The 21,824-nt window shown below is 40.0% G+C and overlaps 1 protein-coding gene across 2 annotated transcripts in view; it reads left to right on the top strand.

Moving 5' to 3' along the window:
- The window catches only part of FNDC1 (fibronectin type III domain containing 1), a 392,429-nt gene extending 373,206 nt beyond the window's left edge, over positions 1-19,223 (top strand). For both annotated transcript variants that reach the window (XM_069769220.1, XM_069769221.1), the window contains 4 exons: positions 328-357; positions 569-730; positions 5,766-5,888; positions 12,605-19,223. In XM_069769220.1, coding sequence (XP_069625321.1) covers positions 328-357; positions 569-730; positions 5,766-5,888; positions 12,605-12,720 — 431 coding nt within the window. In that variant the 3' untranslated portion in view covers positions 12,721-19,223. The remainder of the gene's footprint in view (positions 1-327; positions 358-568; positions 731-5,765; positions 5,889-12,604) is intronic.
- The last annotated feature ends 2,601 nt before the right edge of the window (positions 19,224-21,824 follow it).

Raw genomic sequence — 21,824 nt, 5'->3', positions numbered from 1 at the left:
GGACCTGTACTAATCAGCAGAATTTGGAATTTTTATCAACGAGAACTTTTATTCCCATTACAAAATGGAGTGGTAGGTCTGATATCTGATTGTTTGGCAGCCTTGTAAGGAATAAAATGAGCAGTGGTCGAGCATGTGCTGCTCCATTTTAACAGGGATAAAAGGTCCCATTCTATCGATAAGAGTGGGTCACAATGGACCCTCCAATCAAGTTATCACCTACCAAAAATGACCTATCACCAAACAACCTCTAAAAGTTTCATTTGTGCAGGTGATTTTCTGTTCCTGTTATACTGATATTTATGCTTTCTATTTTCTTCCCCACAGACAACCCATTGCTTATCGTAAGGCCACCAGGTAAATTATTTACTTTCTTTTACATACTTTTTAAATTAAATGTGATAAATGAAATATATTAGTTGAAAGACTCTACAGAGCTGTTGTGTTCATAGTTTTGTATGTACTACACGGTATATACTGAGCCTGAGGACAACATGTTATAATATTCTGCAGCCATTTATCAAAATCTCCACATTGTAATTATACCCCCTTTTCATTCTCTTATAAGGTGGTGAACCCATTTGGATTCCTTTTGCATTCAAACATGATTCAAGTTATTCTGGTTGTCATGGAAAACAGTATGTCAAACGAACATGGTACCGGAAATTTGTAGGAGTTATCCTTTGTAATTCTTTGAGGTATAAGATTTACCTGAGCGAAAATCTAAGAGGTAAGTGCTTTATTGTGAAGAGACAAGCTTTAGTAAGACTTCATGAATAGAACACGATGAACACACTTTTATGAGCGGGGTGGAAAAGAAGATTGGACTTAACAGAATCTTTTGAATAATATTATACAAAACAATCTTTAAGGTTTTATCAAATTAGTGATTCCTATGATTATTGATTTTTTTGCCAATGGGACCACCATCAAGGCTGAGAACTGGAAGGTATAGGTAGTGTACTTTTTTTTTAACGCCAGGAGCATTTTTCTTTTTTGTTTTTCTCTCCCCTTCTTTCCAGAGCCATAACTTTTTTATTTTTCCATCAATACAGCCATGTGAGGGCTTATGTTTTGCAGGACTAGTTGTACTTTTGAACTATACCATTGGTTTTACCATGTCATATAACAGAAAAGGTAAAAAAATTCCAAGTGCGATGAAATTGCAAAAAAAGTGCAATCCCACACTGGTTTTTTGTTTGGCTTTTTTGCTGGGTTCACGAAATGCTAAAACTGACCTGCCATTATGATTTTCCAGGCCATTAGTTCATAGACACCAAACATATCTAGGTTCTTTTTTATCTAAGTGGTGAAAAAAATTAAAAAATTTGCTTAAAAAAATGGCGCAATTTTCTGATACCCATAGCGTCTCCATTTTTCATGATCTGGGGTTGGGTGAGGGCTTATTTTTTGCATGCCAAGCTGACGTTTTTAATTATACCACTTTTGTGCAGATATGTTTTTTTGATCACCCGTTATTGCATTTTAATGCAATGTTGTGGCGACCAAAAAAATGTAATTTTGGCATTTTGATTTTTTTTATCGCTATGCCGTTTAGCGATCAGGTTAATCTTTTTTTTATTGATAGATCGGGCGATTCTGAATGTGGCGATACCAAATATGTGTAGGTTTGATTTTTTTTATTGTTTTATTTTGATTGGGGTGAAAGGGGGTGATTTGAACTTTTACATTTTTAAATTTTTTATATTTTTAAACACTTTTTTTTTGGCATGCTTCAATAGGAAGGCTAGAAGCATACACTATACGATCGCTTCTGCTACATAGAGGTGAAGCACAGATCACCTCAATGTAGCAGAAATGCAGCATTGCTATGAGCGCCGACCACAGGGTGGCGCTCATAGCAATCGGCCATCAACAACCATAGAGGTTTCAAGGAGACCTCAGGTTGTTATGGCAATGCACCGATGACCCCCGATCATGTGACAGGGTTAAGCGGTATGAGCGCTTCCAGCCGCGCAGCCAGTGACGCTTGTTAAATGCCACTGTCATTGTTTGACAGAGGCATTTAACTAGTTAATTCCGCTCACGCCGATTGCGGCCACATGTCAGCTGTTTATAACAGCTGACATGACGCGGCTTTGAGGTGGGCTCATCGCTGGAGCCCACCTCAAAGTGGGGGATACTGCCAGCTGATGTACTATCCTGTCAGCTGGCAGAAAGGGGTTAAAATTAATAGGAGTTTTGTCAATCATTTGTGAGAATTTATAGTAAAAATTCACGTCACACTAAATTAGGAACACCCGAGTACTAAGAAAATAGGAATACCAATGGAATATGGAATGTATAGGATAAAATATAGAAAACTACAAAAATATTACTGCTGTAGTTATAGTAACGATTTAAAGTGGATTTCTGCTCAAACCATAACTTTGGGAAATGTATGGTCCTTGCTTGAGAAGGGAGAAATAAACACCAGTCACTTATAGCATGTCACGTTCGCAAAAGCCAACACAATATTTGGAATCTTATTTTAAGCATTGCTCTTGGCATAATCTCTGCTATGTAAACCCTTTTACTACAAGCTGAATGCAGCAGCCAGGATCATAGTTCTGTCCAGCCACTACAATGATGCCGCTATCATGTGCCAGTCTTTGCACTGGTTGATCATTCACTACAGAATCCAATATACATGGGCAGCACGGTGGCGCAGTGGATAGTACTGCAGCCTTGCAGCGCTGGGGTCCTGGGTTCTAATCCCACCCAGGACAACATCTGCAAAGAGTTTGTATGTTCTCTCCGTGTTTGCGTGGGTTTCCTCCGGGTACTCCGGTTTCCTCCCACACTCCAAAGACATACTAATAGGGAATCTAGATTGTGAGCCCCTTTGGGGACAGTGATGATAATGTGTGCAAACTGTAAAGCGCTGCGGAATATGTTAGCGCTATATAAAAATAAAGATTATTATTTATCATACTTGCACACAAAGCTCTCAGCAGTTCTGCACCATCATCTCTGTCAACCACTTTACCCGTCCTCTTTATTTTGCTAATGACATAAGACCAGCATCCTCTATAATCCAAACTTTCCACTCCAATCTCCAGAACTTCTCTTGTGCTGAACCAGTTTTCTTGAATGCGAAATTCCCAGACAATCTTGTTAATTCCAAGTATCCACAGTTCAAGCGTGCCCTATAAACATATTTCTCTAGACAGGCCTATCACCTCACTAATCTAACTAAGGCTACGTGTACACGTTGCAGAAAGTCCTGCAGATTTTTCCGGACTGATTTTGGTGCGCACTGAGGATTACCTGCAGAATTAACGCGGATTTACTGCATTTTTTTTGCATTTTTTGTGCGGATTCCACCTGCGGATTTACACCTGCGGATTCCTATTATGGAGCAGGTGTAAACCGCTGCAGAATCCGCACAAAGAATGAACATGCTACGGAATAAACAACGCATCGTTTCCTCACGTTTCCCGCAGAATGTGCACTGCAGATTTTGTTTTCCATAGGTTTACATGGTACTGTAAACGCATGGAAAACAGATGCGAATTCGCAGCGTCAAAACCGCTGCGGATCCGCAGCAATATCCGCATCGTGTGCACATACCCTAACTATCCCCACACTTAGTAGCACTTTGTAACTACAGTTAGGTCCATATATATTTGGACAGAGACAACACTTTTCTAATTTTGGTTATAGACATTACCACAATGAATTAAAAAAAACAACAATTCAGATGCAGTTGAAGTTCAGACTTCCAGCTTTCATTTGAGGGTATCCACATTAAAATTGGATGAAGGGTTTAGGAGTTTCAGCTCCTTAACTTGTGCCACCCTGTTTTTAAAGGGACCAAAAGTAATTGGTCAGATTAAATAATTTTAAATAAAATGTTCATTTTTAGTACTTGGTTGAAAACCCTTTGTTGGCAATGACTGCCTGAAGTCTTGAGCTCATGGACATCACCAGACGCTGTGTTTCCTCCTTTTTGATGCTCTGCCAGGCCTTCACTGTGGTGGTTATCAGTTGCTGTTTGTTTGTGGGCCTTTCTGTCTGAAGTTTAGTCTTTAACAAGTGAAATGCTGCTCAATTGGGTTGAGAACAGGTGACTGACTTGGCCATTCAAGAATATTCCACTTCTTTGCTTTAATAAACTCCTGGGTTGCTTTGGCTTTATGTTTTGGGTAATTGTCCATCTGTAGTATGAAACGACGACCAATCAGTTTGGCTGCATTTGGCTGGATCTGAGCACACAGTATGGCTCTGAATACCTCAGAATTCATTCGGCTGCTTCTGTCCTGTGTCACATCATCAATAAACACTAGTGACCCAGTGCCACTGACAGCCATGCATGCCCAAGCCATCACACTGCCTCCGCCGTGTTTTACAGATGATTTGGTATGCTTTGGATCATGAGCTCTACCACGCCTTCGCCATACTTTTCTCTTTCCATCATTCTGGTAGAGGTTGATGTTGGTTTCATCTGTCCAAAGAATGTTCTTCCAGAACTGTGCTGGCTTTTTTAAATGTTTTTTAGCAAAGTCCAGTCTAGCCTTTTTATTCTTGATGCTTATGAGTGGCTTGCACCGTGCAGTGAACCCTCTGTATTTACTTTCATGCAGTCTTCTCTTTATGGTAGATTTGGATATTGATACGCCTACCTCCCAGAGAGTGTTGTTCACTTGGTTGGCTGTTGTGAAGGGGTTTCTCTTCACCATGGAGATTATTCTGTGATCATCCTCCACTGTTGTCTTCCGTGGGCGCCCAGGTCTTTTTGTATTGATGAGTTCACCACTGCTTTCTTTCTTTCTCAGGATGTACCAAACTGTAGATTTTGCCACTCCTAATATTGTAGCAATTCCTCGGATGGGTTTTTTCTGTTTTTGCAGCTTAAGGATGGATTGTTTCACCTGCATGGAGAGCTCCTTTGACCGCATGTTTACTAAACAGCAAAACCTTCCAAATGCAAGCACCACACCTCAAATCAACTCCAAGCCTTTTATGTGCTTAATTGCGAATGACATAACAAAGGGATCGCCCACACCTCTCCATGAAATAGCCTTGGAGTCAATTGTCCAATTACTTTTGGTCCCTTTAAAAACAGGGTGGAACATGTTAAGGAGCTGAAACTCCTAAACCCTCCATCCAATTTTAATGTGGATACCCTCAAATGAAAGCTGAAAGTCTGAACTTCAACTGCATCTGAATTGTTTTGTTTAAAATTCATTGTGGTAATGTCTATAACCAAAATTAGAAAAATGTTGTCTCTGTCCAAATATATATGGACCTAACTGTATATTATACATATACTGGCTGGTGACTGATTTATGCAGCGTTATTTGAAAGCTCCTATCTATTTTACTGATGGTTGGACTTTACATGACAAGCACTTTATTTCACCTTTTGTGCATCATCAGTTCTAACTGATCAATACTGGACATGTGAACATAGCCTTACACATAGTTCAACGCATACCAATAGGAGTGAGTGCCCTGCTCGCAAGCTTACAATCTATGAAGAAATAGAGGAGACACAAAAGGTAAAAATAAAGTGCTTGTCGTGCAAGGTCCAGCCATCAGTATAATAAATGTGAGTGTTCAAAATACTGCATGGGCCAGTCACCAGCCAGTATCTGTACAATACAGGTACAAAGTGATAGTTTCCCTTTAAAGCATATTAAGAATCTTACATACATTACAGTAAATTGTTAATTTCATAATATGGTGCATAAGTAAAACACTGAAACTCCGGTTTGAAACAATCGTAAATATATTGAAAGTATTTTTACTCTTTTGTTTTAGACACATTTTACAGTATAGGAGACAGTTGGGGAAGAGGAGAAGATCATTGTCAGTTTGTGGACTCTTACATGGAAGGAAGAACAGATCCATCTTCTGAATTCCAAGTGTTGCCTGCAATTAAAGGTAGGCATATTTAGTGACAGGGGTGTACCGTCCATAGTGGCAGACCATGCCGCCGCTATAGGGCACATGAGCTAAGGGGCCTGGTGCCAAGTGGCACCACTCCCTCCAAATTTCCCCTGACTTTCATCACAATTTCAATGCTACATCAATGGACGTCATCACATCAGACAAGCAGACACTCTATGACGTCTTTTGGAGCATCTGTCGGCACAGTGCACTGACCAGAGTAGACATCTGAGGAATGGCAGAAGGTGAGTAGTTTGTTTTTTTGTATGTGTGGCTACAGGGCTATCAAAACTGTGTGGAGGGTTCTCATACTGTGTTGGGGTTCTTGGGGCCCCTTATACTGAGTGGAGGGTTACGGGGGGCCCATCATATTGTATATGGAGGCCCTCATTATCTGTTGACCCTCAAACTACATGTTACGGTTATAGGGAACATCATATTGTTTGTGGTACTGTGGAGGCCCTCTTACTTTATTGGGGGCTGTGGGTAACATTTTAGTTTGTGGGGTCCTGTGAAATTTTGTGGGGGACCTCATATTGTGTGTAAGGGCCCTCATACTATGTGGGGAGGATTGCGGGTGGTCATCATACTGCAAGTTGGGGCTGTGGGGAAAATCAATCTAACAAGTTAAAAAACCCTTATTACTAAAATATTTTTCTTTAATGGTTATACAAAAAAGAAATAGTTAAATATTAAAAACAGGAAAAAAGAAATAGAAAAATGCAAATAAAGGTACAGAAAGGGAATGTGGCAATATAGCCACTACAATATCTCTTAAAGGCCCTAAAATAGGAAACCTACATATCCATCAAGGTTGACACCCTAATAGGCAACACAAGAGAAGGCGCCTGCGTTTCTCAGTGACTGGCCCTAAAAGTCCATAGAGTGACCTTACATACGTACACATACGTACTGTACACTTTAAAAACAGATTCTACAACAAGAAACAAAGACATAATAGTCATTAATATACTGTATACATATACCAAAATTAGGAGACTCCGTCTTTGACAATGGGTACTTTTCTCAACTGTTTATTCTCCACACTGACGTGAGTTTGCATGGACTTTGACATAGATACATGGACTGTGTTGTCACAGATACAAGGTGGAAGAGAGAAGGTGATCTCTTACACAAGGCCAGAACTTTCAGGGCTGTCACCATTGTTGCCAGGGAAAGCACTTTCTGACCGGAGCAGGCCTTTGCACCTGACTGTTGGGGGCGAGTCTGATATAAAAGAGACTGAGCACGGGAGAACAGGGCTTTTAGCGGGTACCCAGCACATGCGACAGGAGAAGGTTGACTCCCTCTCTGCTGACCGATGCCAACCTACAGGCCCGCATTGCACCCTCCCATACCTTGTTCATACAGACAGTATACCTCCAGAGACCGTTACTCCGTTACCCTCTGACCTCAACAGTACTAACCGGTCTGTACCGCTGACAACTGTCGACACTCTTTGCAGTACTGATCCTACCGTGCATGCAGTTTGTAGTAGTGAGACTGCAGCCTCCACTCCGGGACTTTGTACACCATTTGCGGTGCTCCAGACCTCCCCTCGGTCAGCACATTGTTCCAGGACCACGAGACCACATGTAGGAAGACCAGGATACTTTGTCACTGTTCAGAGACAGTGCTTCACTTTTCTCCAGGACCGGCTCAGAGACATCTCGTGCCACCTACGGCACCATCATGGGATTTTTCAGCCTCTACCGTTCAGGAACCAGAGACTGATAGGTTAACTCATTTTTTGACCCTCTGTTATTACTCTATTACCGTTTACACTTTGTGTTCCTATTTACCTTCACCCCCTTACTCCCTGCGTGGAGTATCTATTGCTGTGATAACTTTATATAAAAAACCCATTAACTCTTACTCTGCCTCCTGCTTGTCACTACATCCGCGTACCTGCTAGAACCTTACAGTACCCCACAACAGAATTCAACAGCTGTATAGGTATACCCTGGATCTCAATGCATCCCAATCAAACTAGCAAGATAGACAGTGTTAAAAGAGTACCATAATTGAACACAAGTACAACCAGTCCTAATGCTGTGGTTAGATATGCATAGGATATTCACAATTGGCTACCGCAATATGCAATCAGATAAACTGCATTGTATACTAATGGACAGATAAATGTACATCCCTTAATAGGTGTCCATAATTGTGACCCCGAAGCGTTTCCCCTCCAGGTTATGGATAGACTAGCAAAACTTCATTACATGCCAGATGGCTATGGAGTCATTATGCTATTTGTAAGGAAGCTGTGTGGCTATAATACTGTGTTTTGGGAAACTTTAGGGGCATCATGTGGTGAGGAATTATACTATTTTGGGGCTACTGTGGCGGCATCATACTTTGCTGAAGGCACTGTGGTGTAATCATAATGAGCATAATGGGGTGCTGTGGGGGAATTCACTATGGGGGTGTAAATCAGTTTGGGGGCATTTTTGAGGACTTTATACTCTATAAGGGCCATGAAAGGGGTATAGTTTTGGGTGAGAACACTAAAGGGCTTCAGTATTGGCATAATTACTATGTACCTGTCGTGACACGTGTCTGTCTCCTTGGTTTTAAAAGTTGAGAAATGTGACTCTGCCTACTCCCCTAATTTTTTCTTTTTAAGACTATTGCTATGGGGAACCATGATTTCTATGTACACCACTCTTTGTTGACAATATTCTTTTTGGCTTTGCTTTTTAAATTTTCTAAAAAATATACTGATAACACTATTATGTTTTCAGGGTCACAGTCAAGGGTAAACTCCCCCCCCCCACTACCTCAGCCAATACAGTATAACTACCAGTTTTTTTTTGCTAATTACCTCATAATTCAAATTATTGAAACCAGTTTTACTGTATGTCCCTCTCACACTATGATTCTGGAAAGCACAATATCCTTACCAGAAAATAGTTAGAGATGGCAAGTCACATGCTCAAATAATTGAGTGAAATACCTTGTAAAAATCTTAGTGTTCCACTTACTCTGACCCTTTTTTTTTTACCATTTTGTGATGCGTCATACCATCACAGAGATATTCACATTTATTTCTTATGGAGTGCAATATGAGTTAGGGTTAGCGGATTGCTCTAAATAAAATAAATAATAAAGCACAATCGCAACCGCGGTCCATGGAAAACTGCTGCTAGTGAATAATGATGGAACACACGGCGAGCGATTGCCTGGACACACTGTGTTAACGTCACATGGTGTGAACGGAATATTAAGCACCAAGCTCCGTTACTCCACAGATAGGTACTGAAACAAATTTGTACTGAATACTCTGTCCTATTAAACATCACAGGACAAGCACGTGAACTGAACTTGCACACAGAAACGAAAGAGCTGCTCTGCAACTGAGCTCTGTCACTCGCACACAGAAACAAAAGAGTTGCCCTGCAACTGAGCTGTGTCACTCGCACACAGAAACAAAAGAGATGCTCTGCAACTGAGCTGTGTCACTCGCAGACAGAAACGAAAGAGATGCTCTGCAACTGAGCTGTGTCACTTGCACACAGAAACAGAACAGATGCTCTGAGCTTAATACACTTATGTAATGACCAGAGGTCCGAATAAGATCCAGTGAGTCACAAACCAAGACCAAGGCAGAAATCTCCAACGGTATTTACTCAAAGGCAAAATAATCAAGGTAATATGGAGAATATTAAGACAGATGCACCCCAAAGATACACTAATTCAGCAGCAGCTGAAATCACTGTGCCACTCCAAGGTCTCCTGAGAACTGTATCCTACAACAGACTAGTAAGAAATTTACCTAACAGGCAACTAAAAACAGGAACAAGTGAAAATTGAATGTAGTGTTATTAAGGGAGCCCCTGGAATGGCACATTGAGTATAACTTACACAACTCTAATATAAGATACACCTCTAAAGTAACAATCTAACACTCTGAGCAGAGATACCCGGGTATCTATAACTATGGTACCGTATCCTGAGATGGATTTCCTCTCAGGCAGGAATCCGCACAGGCTGCAGCCATTTCATATCTTCAGCGCCAATAAGTTACAGCAAACTCCTCTTATCTTGTCGGCTGATGCCGAGCCCAAACGCCGGGGACTTAGTTAGTGGTCTCACGATGTTGTCTCTGCTTCTGTAGCTCCTAGGAATGCTTCCACGACAATCCGTCCGTCTCTGTATCAGCAGTCTGCCCAGACTTGGTTCTCCACTCAATGCACAGGGAATCCACAGACTTCCAAATACGTACTGGGTTCTTAGTAAAGTCTCAGTCTTTTGTTAAATAAAGGGTTAACTCCTCTCCAGGAAACGTTAGCCTCACAAGTCTCTCACAGAGTTAAACAAAAGGTTAGTTCTTCTCCAGGGGAACGTTAGCAACAAAAAGTCTCTCAAAAGCTTCTTTTCCTCCAAAAACACTTGCAGTAAATCCACACACAGTCTCTCTTTAAGATATCACAGCAGCTTCTGCCTTTGCTTCCCGCCTTTTTCTCTCTCACTTCTCACTTCCTAGTTTCACTTTACACCCGAGACACTAGACCCCACCCAGCAGCACACATTGTCTCTGGGAGTTTTGCACGGTCTGTTCTCTTCTGCAATAGGCAAAAACCACAGGGTCCTAGTGCCCTCTCAGTGGGACTACAGTTCACCCTCTTACACTTACTAGGGTTGCACTTGCTCTGGAATGCTACTGTGCTAACCACACACATGTAGGAACCAGATGCTAAGCCAATGGCTAACTGCTCCCACTGATGCTAGCTGCCTGTCCCAAACTAGACAGACACACAACACTCGAAGACAGAGTGCTAGAGACTCCACTCACATAGCCCTACATAAAATGATAGCACACTGGTGTGCGCCTCTGAGAACCTTTTATACACTAGGCTCATGTGCAGTTGGACAGGACCTTCCCCGTGGACCAATCTGGCACTGCCACATCACCGGAGCAGCTGACGACTGACCATCAATGAGAAGGCGCCATGTCATGGACATGCTCAGTACGGTGATCTCCGGACTTAGACTCCAGAGTGCCAGAGTGTCCCTGCATATTACTGGTTACTAAAGGCTTGGCTGGAGAGCCAGCAGTAACCAAGCATACCCCATGAGCCCGAGCTAGACGCTGGGACTGATGTCTATGCTCAGCAGCACCTGCAGCGGCTGAACCTGAATGGGAGACCACAGAGGCATCGCCTAACAATGTGAAATCTTTGCTTTGAAGGACAACTGAGCATTTCTTTAGAGTCTCCTCGTGGGACATGCACTTTCGCTTTTGGTACCCAGATGCTGCCAATCACAGCCCAGCAACAGATCTAACACTGTAAGATGCTGCAAGCTGTGTGCCAAAGAGGGCGGGGTAAAAGCAGACACCCACAGAGAACGTTTTGAAGAAATGCCCAGTCAAATGGCAAGTAGAGATTTCACATACTGTGTTTGAGAAGAAATAAATGTGAATATCTCTGCAATGGAAAGAGGCAGCGGAACACATAAAATAGTCGAAGAATCAGAGTCATTAAGACATATTTAAATAGTATTTAACAATTTTTTTTGAGTAATTGATATGTCCTCTAAGTACAAGGGAGAATGTTCAATATAGGCGCATTGTATGGCTGACAACTAGTGATGAGCGAGTGTACTCGTTGCTCGGGTTTTCCGAGCATGCTTGGGTGGTCTCCAAGTATTTTGGTCATACTCGGAGATTATGTTAGAGTCATTGCAGCTGCAAGATTTATGGCTGTTAGACAACCTGAACACATTCAGGGATTGCGTGTTTGTTAGGGAATCCCCATATTTATTCAGGCTGTCTAGCAGCCCCAATCACGCAGTTGCGGTGACTCAAACATAATCTCCGAGCATGCCCAAAATACTTGGAGGCCATCCCAGCATGCTCGGAAAATCCGAGTAATGAGCACACTCGCTGATCACTACTGACAACCTTTTTATGGATTGATGGACCCATTCAAGGTTGATCTTTTTGAAATTTTAATGGGTGATTTTACCCTGTACAATATGCTGTACAAGGTGCTTCAAGTTTAGCAGACACAAAATGAAAAATGTGAAAATGTACTAAAGCTGGCATGGAGCAACTTGAATCTCTATCCTCTTTGGTTAGACATGTGTTGGTGTCAAACAGCATCTGAATGAGGCTCTCCATCTCCTATGTATACCACAGTTTTAGAGCTCTTCTCTGCTACATAGAGCAATTTATAAGTTAGAGAACAATTTATAAGTTAGAGGTGTTGCATAGTTTGGTCACAGAAGAAACTTGTAAGAGTAGATTATATGGGGTAATTCAACTTTTATCTACACAGAAAATGAGGTACATGCACCAGCTTCTTAATACAGCATAACAGGAAGTCTAAAAGACCTTTTACCAGAGAGAAAGTGAAACCAAAGTACAACAAGTATATGCATTACATTCAACTAAGCATATAACAGTAACAACATTGCCATCTACTGTCAGAAAAGTGTAAACTCCTCCTGCACAGAAATAAGTCTGTATCTGTTGCATATCTGCCAACAAGAGGTATTTTGTAGCATTCTGTTTAGAACATCTATATTTTGGTTCATTTGCTTCTGTTTTCGCAGGTGTCCATGTAGAATGTTGTGGTCTTGCAAGACGTTGTTGTGACGTCTAAATACACTATTCATCAGTGTTTTGCCTATAATAATTAGTTGTTTTAAATATTTCAGAATCACTTTGTAGAAGAGTAATATGTATTTTTCTCTAATTACAGGTTATTATCGCCATTACACCCAAGAACCTGTGAATTTTGGACAAATAGGTTTTGGAACGCCTCATAATTATGTTGGGTGGTATGAATGTGGTGTACCCATTCCTGGAAAGTGGTAATGCCTTGAAAATAGTATTCCAAAATTTAACTGGTTATTTCCTACTAAATTTGGTGCCATTTGATGGACTTGTACATAAAAGATTGGTGGCACAACATTGGAAATTATTATAGGACAAAAATCACAAGAAATCTACAAGCTTCAAGAGATAACAAGAACACTGTGTGAAACTAAACGTGGTGCTGCTTCTAAATCGTATTGAAGCCAAGTTAGACTGCTATCATGATTATCTATTGTGGTGCACACTGGCCACTTACAGTGAACCCATGAAAAGAAAGTTTACCTGAATTACCAACTCAAAAACTTGCAAGAGTGCCCTAAGCTTGCTGTGCATGCTTACTTGTAAGTAAGACCTTGACTGTTGTTTTGAATAGACATGGCCTCCATCAATAACCACTGGCAGAACACTGTGCACTTCAAAAATACACATTGCAATCATGCTTATGCTTCTAGTTTTCATGTGATATAGGACAGCCTGCTTTTAAGTAAACATCTGATAGATCTTCTTCCTGGTGTCTAGTTGCTTGTGGACATTAGTACTTTCTCTCTACTTTGGTGGCACATTTCTTTAACATGCATAATTTATACCTATGAACTATATCACAGTACCACAGCTGACTACAGCTTGATAAACATAAATGCAGCATTTACCAATGACTTCAGTCCATTGTTCATTAGCATTAACTGTGAATTCTGATTTGCATTCTGTTTATTGGGTACATCCATTTTTTTTATTTGGGCCATGTTACACTGTATTCACCAATATACAAGCAGTTATCTAGTTCAAAAGTTACAACCAGGCACTTAAAGTGGCTGTTGCATCACAGGAAACTCATTTAATATTCAATTGTCTAATTTTGATGGGAGAACCCAATGCCAGACCGACATTTTCCCTATTAGCTGGTTTTCTCTACATTATTGTTGTCCTTCTATGATATCCTTATTTCAAATTAGAGCATATGGACACGGGTTATCCCAAAGGAACATCTCCTGTAATAAATATTAGATATTAACATTAAAAATCTATTCATTTATATAAGAAAGAGGGAATCTTTTTCCATCCCCTGGTCCCATTAGTAAGCTGAAACAATACAGTCATATGTGGTACATGGTAAAGTCCACCACATACATTAGGTGTATGTAGGCCAAGCCTGCCAATTTTGTTGGGATTGACTGACTAATGTGTATGGGATACTTACTGACACTTCTTTGATAAATGTTCTCTATAGAAGCAAGTGTTAGGCACTGACAATAGCTTACTCCTACTGATTGGGCATGTATATAGAGAAATCGTGAAGAATAGCTGTTGGTTGAATAAGCATGGCCTACATTTGTAGAAAGTGTATGGCCAGCTCGACTCTATTCTTTTACTAATCCATGTAATATAAAGATAGTCAAATTAGTAGCAGACTAAAACTGGAGGTTAAATAAATTAACATAATAAAATAGATACTGCAGTGCTTACAATAAAGAAGTAACACACATCAATGTGCATTTAAAGAGCGATTCCACTTTTAGCTAATATGAGCACTACACAGATCCTCTGTTGGGGCACTCCTGTTTAAGTTACGTTGAAAAGCCAGTGAAAAGAGTGGCTCTTGTTATGTCTAACTCATTGTAATCATTTAGTACATTGACCTCAATAGTCCCTTGCTAATAATAATATATTTTGAATAACCTTTAATAACTGAGGATTTCAGTTGACAAATCCTTTTAATCTTCTCATTGTCTAGCTTGGTTCCTCAAGAATAGGGGTTTGCCTAGGTTGCAACCCATTTTACTACTTTACTATTAAGTTGGATCAATAGAAAATGAATGATAGACCAAATTGTTTGTCAGCTACATTTGTACGCCGGTGCATTTATAATTGCTGTTAAATCATTGTTCTTAAACATTACAATCAAAGTCATAAGATTACATACTGTAATGTTACACCTTAACTGTATTCATTAAAATTATTTTTTTTCACAATTTCTGACATAAATCCTAGCACTCATTCCCTCTCTTTTTAGAATTACTTCTGTATGTTGAGAATGTGAATGACAGAATATTGCTAGTGACAATAACTTATTTAAGCTTTTATTTATTTCATCACATTCTCAGTGGCTCAGAAGTTTACATACCCGTGACTAGCATTTGGTATCTTTGCCTTTATATTGTGTAACTTTGGTCAAAATTTCAGTCTTCCACAAGCTTCACATAACACATTCCTGTAGTTTTGGTACATCTCTCCTGATTGGTGTAGCTAAATCAGGCTCGTAGGCCTCCTTCCTTGACACACACTTTTTTTTTTTTTAAATTCGGTCTATAAATTTTCTGTGGGGTCAGGGCTCTGTGATGGGTGCTCCATCAGATTATTCTTATTCTTATTGTCCTTAAGCCATTTGTAAGTATGTTTGGGGTCATACTCTATTTGAAAGACCCATTTTTGACGATGTTTTAATGTGCTAGCTGATATTTTGAGCTGCTTTGTCATTGCCATCTATTTTGTGGAGCGCAGTCACTTGTGCAGCAAATAACCCCCACAACATGAAGTTGACACCCAAATCTTAAAGTTTAAGACAGCATTCTGTGGTTTGCAGGTCAGCTTATAGTAGTTAAACAGTTTCGCCTAATTTCATTACACCAGAGGTCTTTTCTCCCAAATCTAAGATTTTTATCCCCATGTTCAATTGCCGCCATTATTGGAGCAGTAGCTTTTTCACAACTGAGGGGCCTTTGAGGTCATGTTAAAATAGAACATGATTTACTCTCGATATAAATACAATTATACTGTTTTTCTCCAGCATTTTCGGATGGTCATTTGCTGTTGTTCTTGGATTGATGTGTATTTTCTACACCAAAGTACATTTATCGCTAGGATTAACTTGTAGATATGTGTGATCCCATGGTGTGGAAACTTGCAGATTATCCTTTATACAGATGCACCCAGTACCTTAACGAGTTTGGAAATTTCTCCCAACGATGAACTAGACTTGTGGAAGTCCACAAGTCTTCTTCTGATATCTTACCTTTTTTTTGTTTTGATTTTACAGTAATGTCAAGGAAAGAGGGACATAACCCCTGAAGGTAGACCTTAATATACTGCGACATGTACACTTTCAATTAGTCTATCAAAAGATAGAATTTTCTGGAATTTTCCAAGGTAGTACACTTAAAGGCAGTCAATTTAGTGTATGTAAACTTCTGACCCAATGGAATTTTGATATTGTGAATTGCCTATGTCACGTGCATAGTAGTCATCCACATAACTTGTTGACATGAAAACTGTGGAGGGAATAAATATGAGTTTTAATTACTGCATTCTAAGTGTATGTAAACTTATGACTTCAGCAAATGCAGTGTGTTTCATTGCATATGGTAATTTGATTTATTATATGAACAGATGCGCACATTTAATTATAACAAATATGTTTTCTGGTTTCAAACTGGATTTGAAATCCTTTAAGATGTTAATAATAAAAAGAAATGTTGCAAATATTTTATTAGATTTTAGTTCTTTTCCTTTACACACCACAATTAAACTGGGTTCAAATAACCTCTATTTTCTTAGGCTCTGTACCAGTAACAGGTACAGTGCTAGTAAAAGGTGCCATGTAATCGTGTACGAGCTGTAGCTCCTGCACACTCTGGAAATGGGTCCCAATTTTCCTGTAGGGTGCCAGTGTGTTGCTGGGTGTGGGGTGCATCACATTCACTTTCGGGTGGTAGGCCTCCGCTGACTACAGGTTTCCGTCTTCAGGAGCCGCCACACACAATCTAGGGGACACCAAGTGGTTTTAAACAGTCAAACTTTTGCTGAACATTTCACAGTCCTTACAGTAGAGCATGTGGGATAGGGATAGGGCACAACAGGTTGCAATCTTTCCCTTAGGTATCAGACATAACTTCAGCCCTAACACTCATTCCTGATAGAGTATCCCTTTTTCTTCTGTCTCCACTACCTCTATGGATCCCTCCCATCGATGGCAGTGCACCCGCATTTCATCATTTTTCATCTTTGATGATCCAAATCCACCTTCTACTGCAGGCCTGCAGGTGCAATGTGCCTGATGGCTCCTGCACAAATCTCAAGGTCCTGGGTCCAATGAATGAATCCTCATGGAGGAGTTGTATGGCATTCCACAGCCCCGAGTGATAAACCCATGTTGGCCCTAGCAGGCCACTGCACTTGAACGCCACAAAGAACTTGCTTAAACCTTCTTCTACTCCTAACCATCCATAATCAGGAAGTATCTCTCCTTTTATTAACACTATTCCCCTCCCATCTGTGGGCATGTACGTAACATTAAATATTCCTTATCTATTCCCTGTCTCCTACCATATATTATCAATAATCCTTACTTCTCTTTTTCTATAAACACTTATACTCTATCATGGAGGCTCAGCGTTTGCCCTGCTTTTCTACACATCAATAGCATATTACATAGGGATTAGATACATAGACATTAAATGCATAAAACACATAACACTGTTCACATTATACATAAGCATACGACGGTTGTGTTTATGGTAGGGGCAGAGTAAGACAGTCCACATCTTCACACTAGTATAATTGTTATATGGGCTAAGCCTTGCGATCCTGTGACAAATGTGTCGATGGGCTGAGCTAAGATGCGTATCTGGTTGCATGAGTTAAATACTGCTGTCAGAGATTGCAGCAGGTGGATCAGATCAGATGTCATGTTCAGAAAAGGGTAGGGTGGCGACCTATGATGGATATAAATGTCATAGGTCATTAAGGAGTTAAGGTATGCTTACAAGATATTTTCTGTCAAGCATTTTTTGAACAGATCCACTCTAAAGAGTGCCTAAAAAAGCATTCAGAAAATGCTCGATAGACTCATCAAGCAATTTTTATTACAAAACGACTTTGTTGTTCACAAGTTTACACTTTTGATCACTTTCAGGTTTACCAAATTCCAATGGATAAAGGAAGTGATTGGACCATTTTTCAAACATTTTCTTTCTCTAAAAATCGATGCATAATTTACAATAGAAGTCAATAGGTCGGCTAAAAAATGCTTTGAATACTATTAGATGTCTTTTTGGGAATTTTTTTAGCATTTTCTAGAACTGCTAGCATTTTATTATTTGCCTTATGGAATTTAAAAAATGGCAGAAAATAACTCCCAAAATCTAAATAAACACACTAAATTGCTTAACTTTATTAGACAGCATGAAACTAAGCAATTTTGCAAAAGATTTGCTTTTCTGTCTGCTGACATTCTCCTGCAAATAGAGGTTTTATTTTTCATAGCTGATATCCATGGAGCTTGGCCAGAACTCAGGATGAGATGGTTCCAAGAGAAATGTTAACTCCTAACATACCAGCCACCTCTCTCTGGCCCAAATGCCCTTTTAAGAAAACATTAGCAAAAAACTTCAGGATAAAAATGCAAAAAAATCCTGTCGTTTCCTTGAAAAAATTTTAATGTGAACATACCCTTAGAATGCACATGTTCCGTTTTTCCTCAAAACGTGGCAAAATCACAACCCTTGTAGTAGGTCATCACTGCAATGCTAATACATCTTGCTCACATTACTCTATACTGTACTAGTGCTGTTTATTTTTTTTTTCAGCTTCTTTTTCTACTTTTGGGATAACATTGTTTTGCGCCCATCAATTCCAGCATTGATTTGATATGAGATACCAAAAGAGACATTTCCTAATACATTTTCTACATTTCTGACAATCACAAGACCACCAAGAACAGATTTAGAAAATTAGCACAGTAGGTTTCGAAATAAAATGTTTTAACGTCTGTGTTCCAAGATAACAGGAAAAAATAGTTTTCAACCAATAAGCAACCTTTACTCACTTAGCAATAAGCAGATGGCCTCAAAATATCTAGCAGCCACTAAAATAATTGTCCATTTTATGATTAATTGAAGTTTACTTGAAAAAAGTAAGGGTTGCTGCTACAGCTATCTCTTTTGTTGTACCTACTCTCAATTTACAGTAATGTCTTATCAAATTATAGATGCATACTTATTTGAATTTCCATTTTGTTAGTAATGTGACAACATGGAGCAATTACTTTTTTTAAGGTTATTATACTTCCTCAAATCATAAATAAGTCTCAAAATGTAAACATTTAAACAGGAATATCAGGTACCAGTGCTCCTTCATTTGTAAAATGTATAGTATAGCATAATAAGTAAAAACTAACAAAAAATAAATATTTGTAGTAGTAAATGTGTTACGTGTAATGGAAACAGTAAGCAAGAACATCTAACATTATGCAATAAAACAAATTACCATCTCCAATAACTGGTGACATTTGATTCTTTTATGTACATTTCTACCTGTTTATGTTGGAACTTCAGAATTCACTACAGTTACACCGTATTTGATGGTGCTATGCTATGACATGTATTGGAAAATGTAATTCTTAAGCAACTTGTCTGTTTTCAGGGATTGGACAACCTCGTTCACTTTACTTTGCAATAATGTTTGTTCTTTATACATTTTATAAAATAAATGTATGTGATATAAAATTATTTATTGTGGTATTTTACTGCATGATTATGTGAAGTGAAAAATCAACTAAACAACTTGGAAGATCTGTTGAAAAAATATCGAGGACTATCTATCCTATTCATCTGAATGGGACTTTCAACCTAAATGTTGGAGGGTGCTAGAAGGTCCTTTGACCACCCTATGAGGATCCTGTAGCTACAGCTCAGATCATTAGTGGGATTTGCAGACTATCAACTTGTGTTGGAGAACTTTGGCAAAACAGTTCACATTACTCTTTCTACTGTTTGTTACCACTGGGTAGTCACAAGAGGAGCAGTTGATACCAGAGGTTTTCTTATCTATCCAGTGTTGCATCAATTTGCTTGCCATTTACAACATGTGAACTATTGACACTTTTTCTCGTTTAGGATATCAAAGGGTATAGATTACTTACAGGTCTTTGAAAATTTCAACCTCTAGATGTGCAAAGCTGGTAGAGATATATCCCAAAAAACTTGCAGCAGTAATTGTAGCAAAAGGTGGTCCTACAAAGTATTGCTGAATACAATTGCACGTCACAATTTTTTAGATTTATATTTTTTTTGAAAATTAGAAAGGTATGTATCAATTCCATTATACTTCACAAATACTTGTTATGTTGTGTTGTGTCACTTAAGAACTAAATAAAATACATTTAAGTTTATGATTGTAACGTGAAAAAATGTGTCAAAGTTCACACAGTATGAATACAATTTCAAGGCACTGTAATACACTTTAAAGGGGTTGTCTACTACTAGGATTACCCCTTCATAGACTAAATGTATGACCCTGATAAAATAATAAAGCCTTTACTAACCTCTCGTGCTGGCACCATTCTAGCGGTCTTGACACTTGAGGTCCCAGGGTTGTGATGCAGTGGAATAGCAAGTTATCCCCGACGCCCAATCAGCACTGGCGTCACTGTCTATGTCTTCGGACAAACTGTACATGAAGAAGAAGTTTGAGATGAGCTGCAGTGTTATGAACTGGTGGTTTAGGAGCAACATGGGACGAGCTCTGAAGGAGGTGGTACCTGTACTGACCCCAGTCCCTAAGCTCAACACAACACTAGAAGTAGCCGTGGGATGCTCCTGTCACTCCCTAGACACCTCGTCACAGCCTGAGAACTAACTACCCCTAAAGATAGAAACAGGAAAACTATCTTGCCTCAGAGAAAATCCCCAAAGGATAGATAGCCCCCCACAAGTAATGACTGTGAGTGGAGAGGGAAAAGACATACATAGAATGAAACCAGGATGTAGCACAGGAGGCCAGTCTAGCTAGATAGATTATACAGGACGGAATACTGTGCGGTCAGTATTAAAAACTACAAAATCCACACAGAGTTTACAAAAATCTCCACACCTGACTAAAGGTGTGGAGGGTAAATCTGCTTCCCAGAGCTTCCAGCTTAACTGAATTAATCCATACTGACAAGCTGGACAAAACATAGAATGCACAGAACGAATAAGTCCACAACATGTGGACAGAAAAGAGCAAAGAAAGGACTTATCTTTGCTGAACTGGTCAGGATATCAGGGAAATCCAAGAGAGATGTGAATCCAACCAGGAACCATTGACAAATGGCACTGGCTGAAGGGAAGAGCCAGGCATCAATAGCCGAGCAGTAAGACAATCAGTGGAAGCAGCTGCAGACTGCTAAATCCAAGGAGCAGCCATTCCACTCAAAACCACCGGAGGGAGCCCAAGAGCAGAACTCACAAAAGTGCCACTTATAACCACCGGAGGGAGCCCAAGATCGTAATTCACAACACTGCAGCCCTGGCTTCCTCTTCATGTTCAGTTTGTCCGAAGGTGGAGACAGTGACGCCTGCGTTGATTGGGTTCCTATTACTGCACAGTAATAATGTACAGCTCCCCAGTATACAGTATGATGGGCCCACTGTTCTCTTATGCTCAGTATAATGGGCCACAGCATGCCTATTCAAAGCATGGTGGGCCACAGCTCCCTTATATACAGCATGTTGGACTCACAGCTCATCAATAAACAGGATGATGGGCTCACAGCTCCCCTATAAACAACATGATGGCCCCATAGCTCCCCTGTCATGACTATTGTGTAACGCTAGGGGCGCCCTAACTTGCCATGTTCCCTGGAGTACTTCTGATGGTGAAGACACCGGGGCCACATGCCTTGCCTTAGCTCCTGATTCCACACTCAGTCTGTACTCCTCCCCCACCCAGGGAAGAAGGTAGTAGTGCACCGTAACACACCAACCAGACCAGCATGGTAATACAAACAGGGATACCAGAAAATACTAATCATACAAATATACTTACACATGCAACAGAGGTATACACCGGGAAGTGGAGGATGGGGTCAAGCCAAAGCAGGAGAAGGAGTGGAATTAGTACACACCCAAAACCTAGCAACAGTCTCAGATAAATTCACCAAACTCCTTCTCAAACAACAATCTCCAACCACCATCTATTAACCATGCTGCATGAACTAGCTCTGGCAATGAGTGCTTGCCAGGGCCCAGATTATATAGGAGATGGGAGTGGCTAGCAGTGAACAGCTGAGAGCCTTAATGCAGGATATCTTCCAAGAATTCTCAACAGAGCAGATTAACTACTGCACT

The sequence above is a fragment of the Ranitomeya imitator genome, chromosome 5 (genome assembly GCF_032444005.1).
Source record: "Ranitomeya imitator isolate aRanImi1 chromosome 5, aRanImi1.pri, whole genome shotgun sequence".
Lineage (NCBI taxonomy): Eukaryota > Metazoa > Chordata > Amphibia > Anura > Dendrobatidae > Ranitomeya > Ranitomeya imitator.
This window is presented reverse-complemented; position numbering and strand designations above follow the sequence as displayed.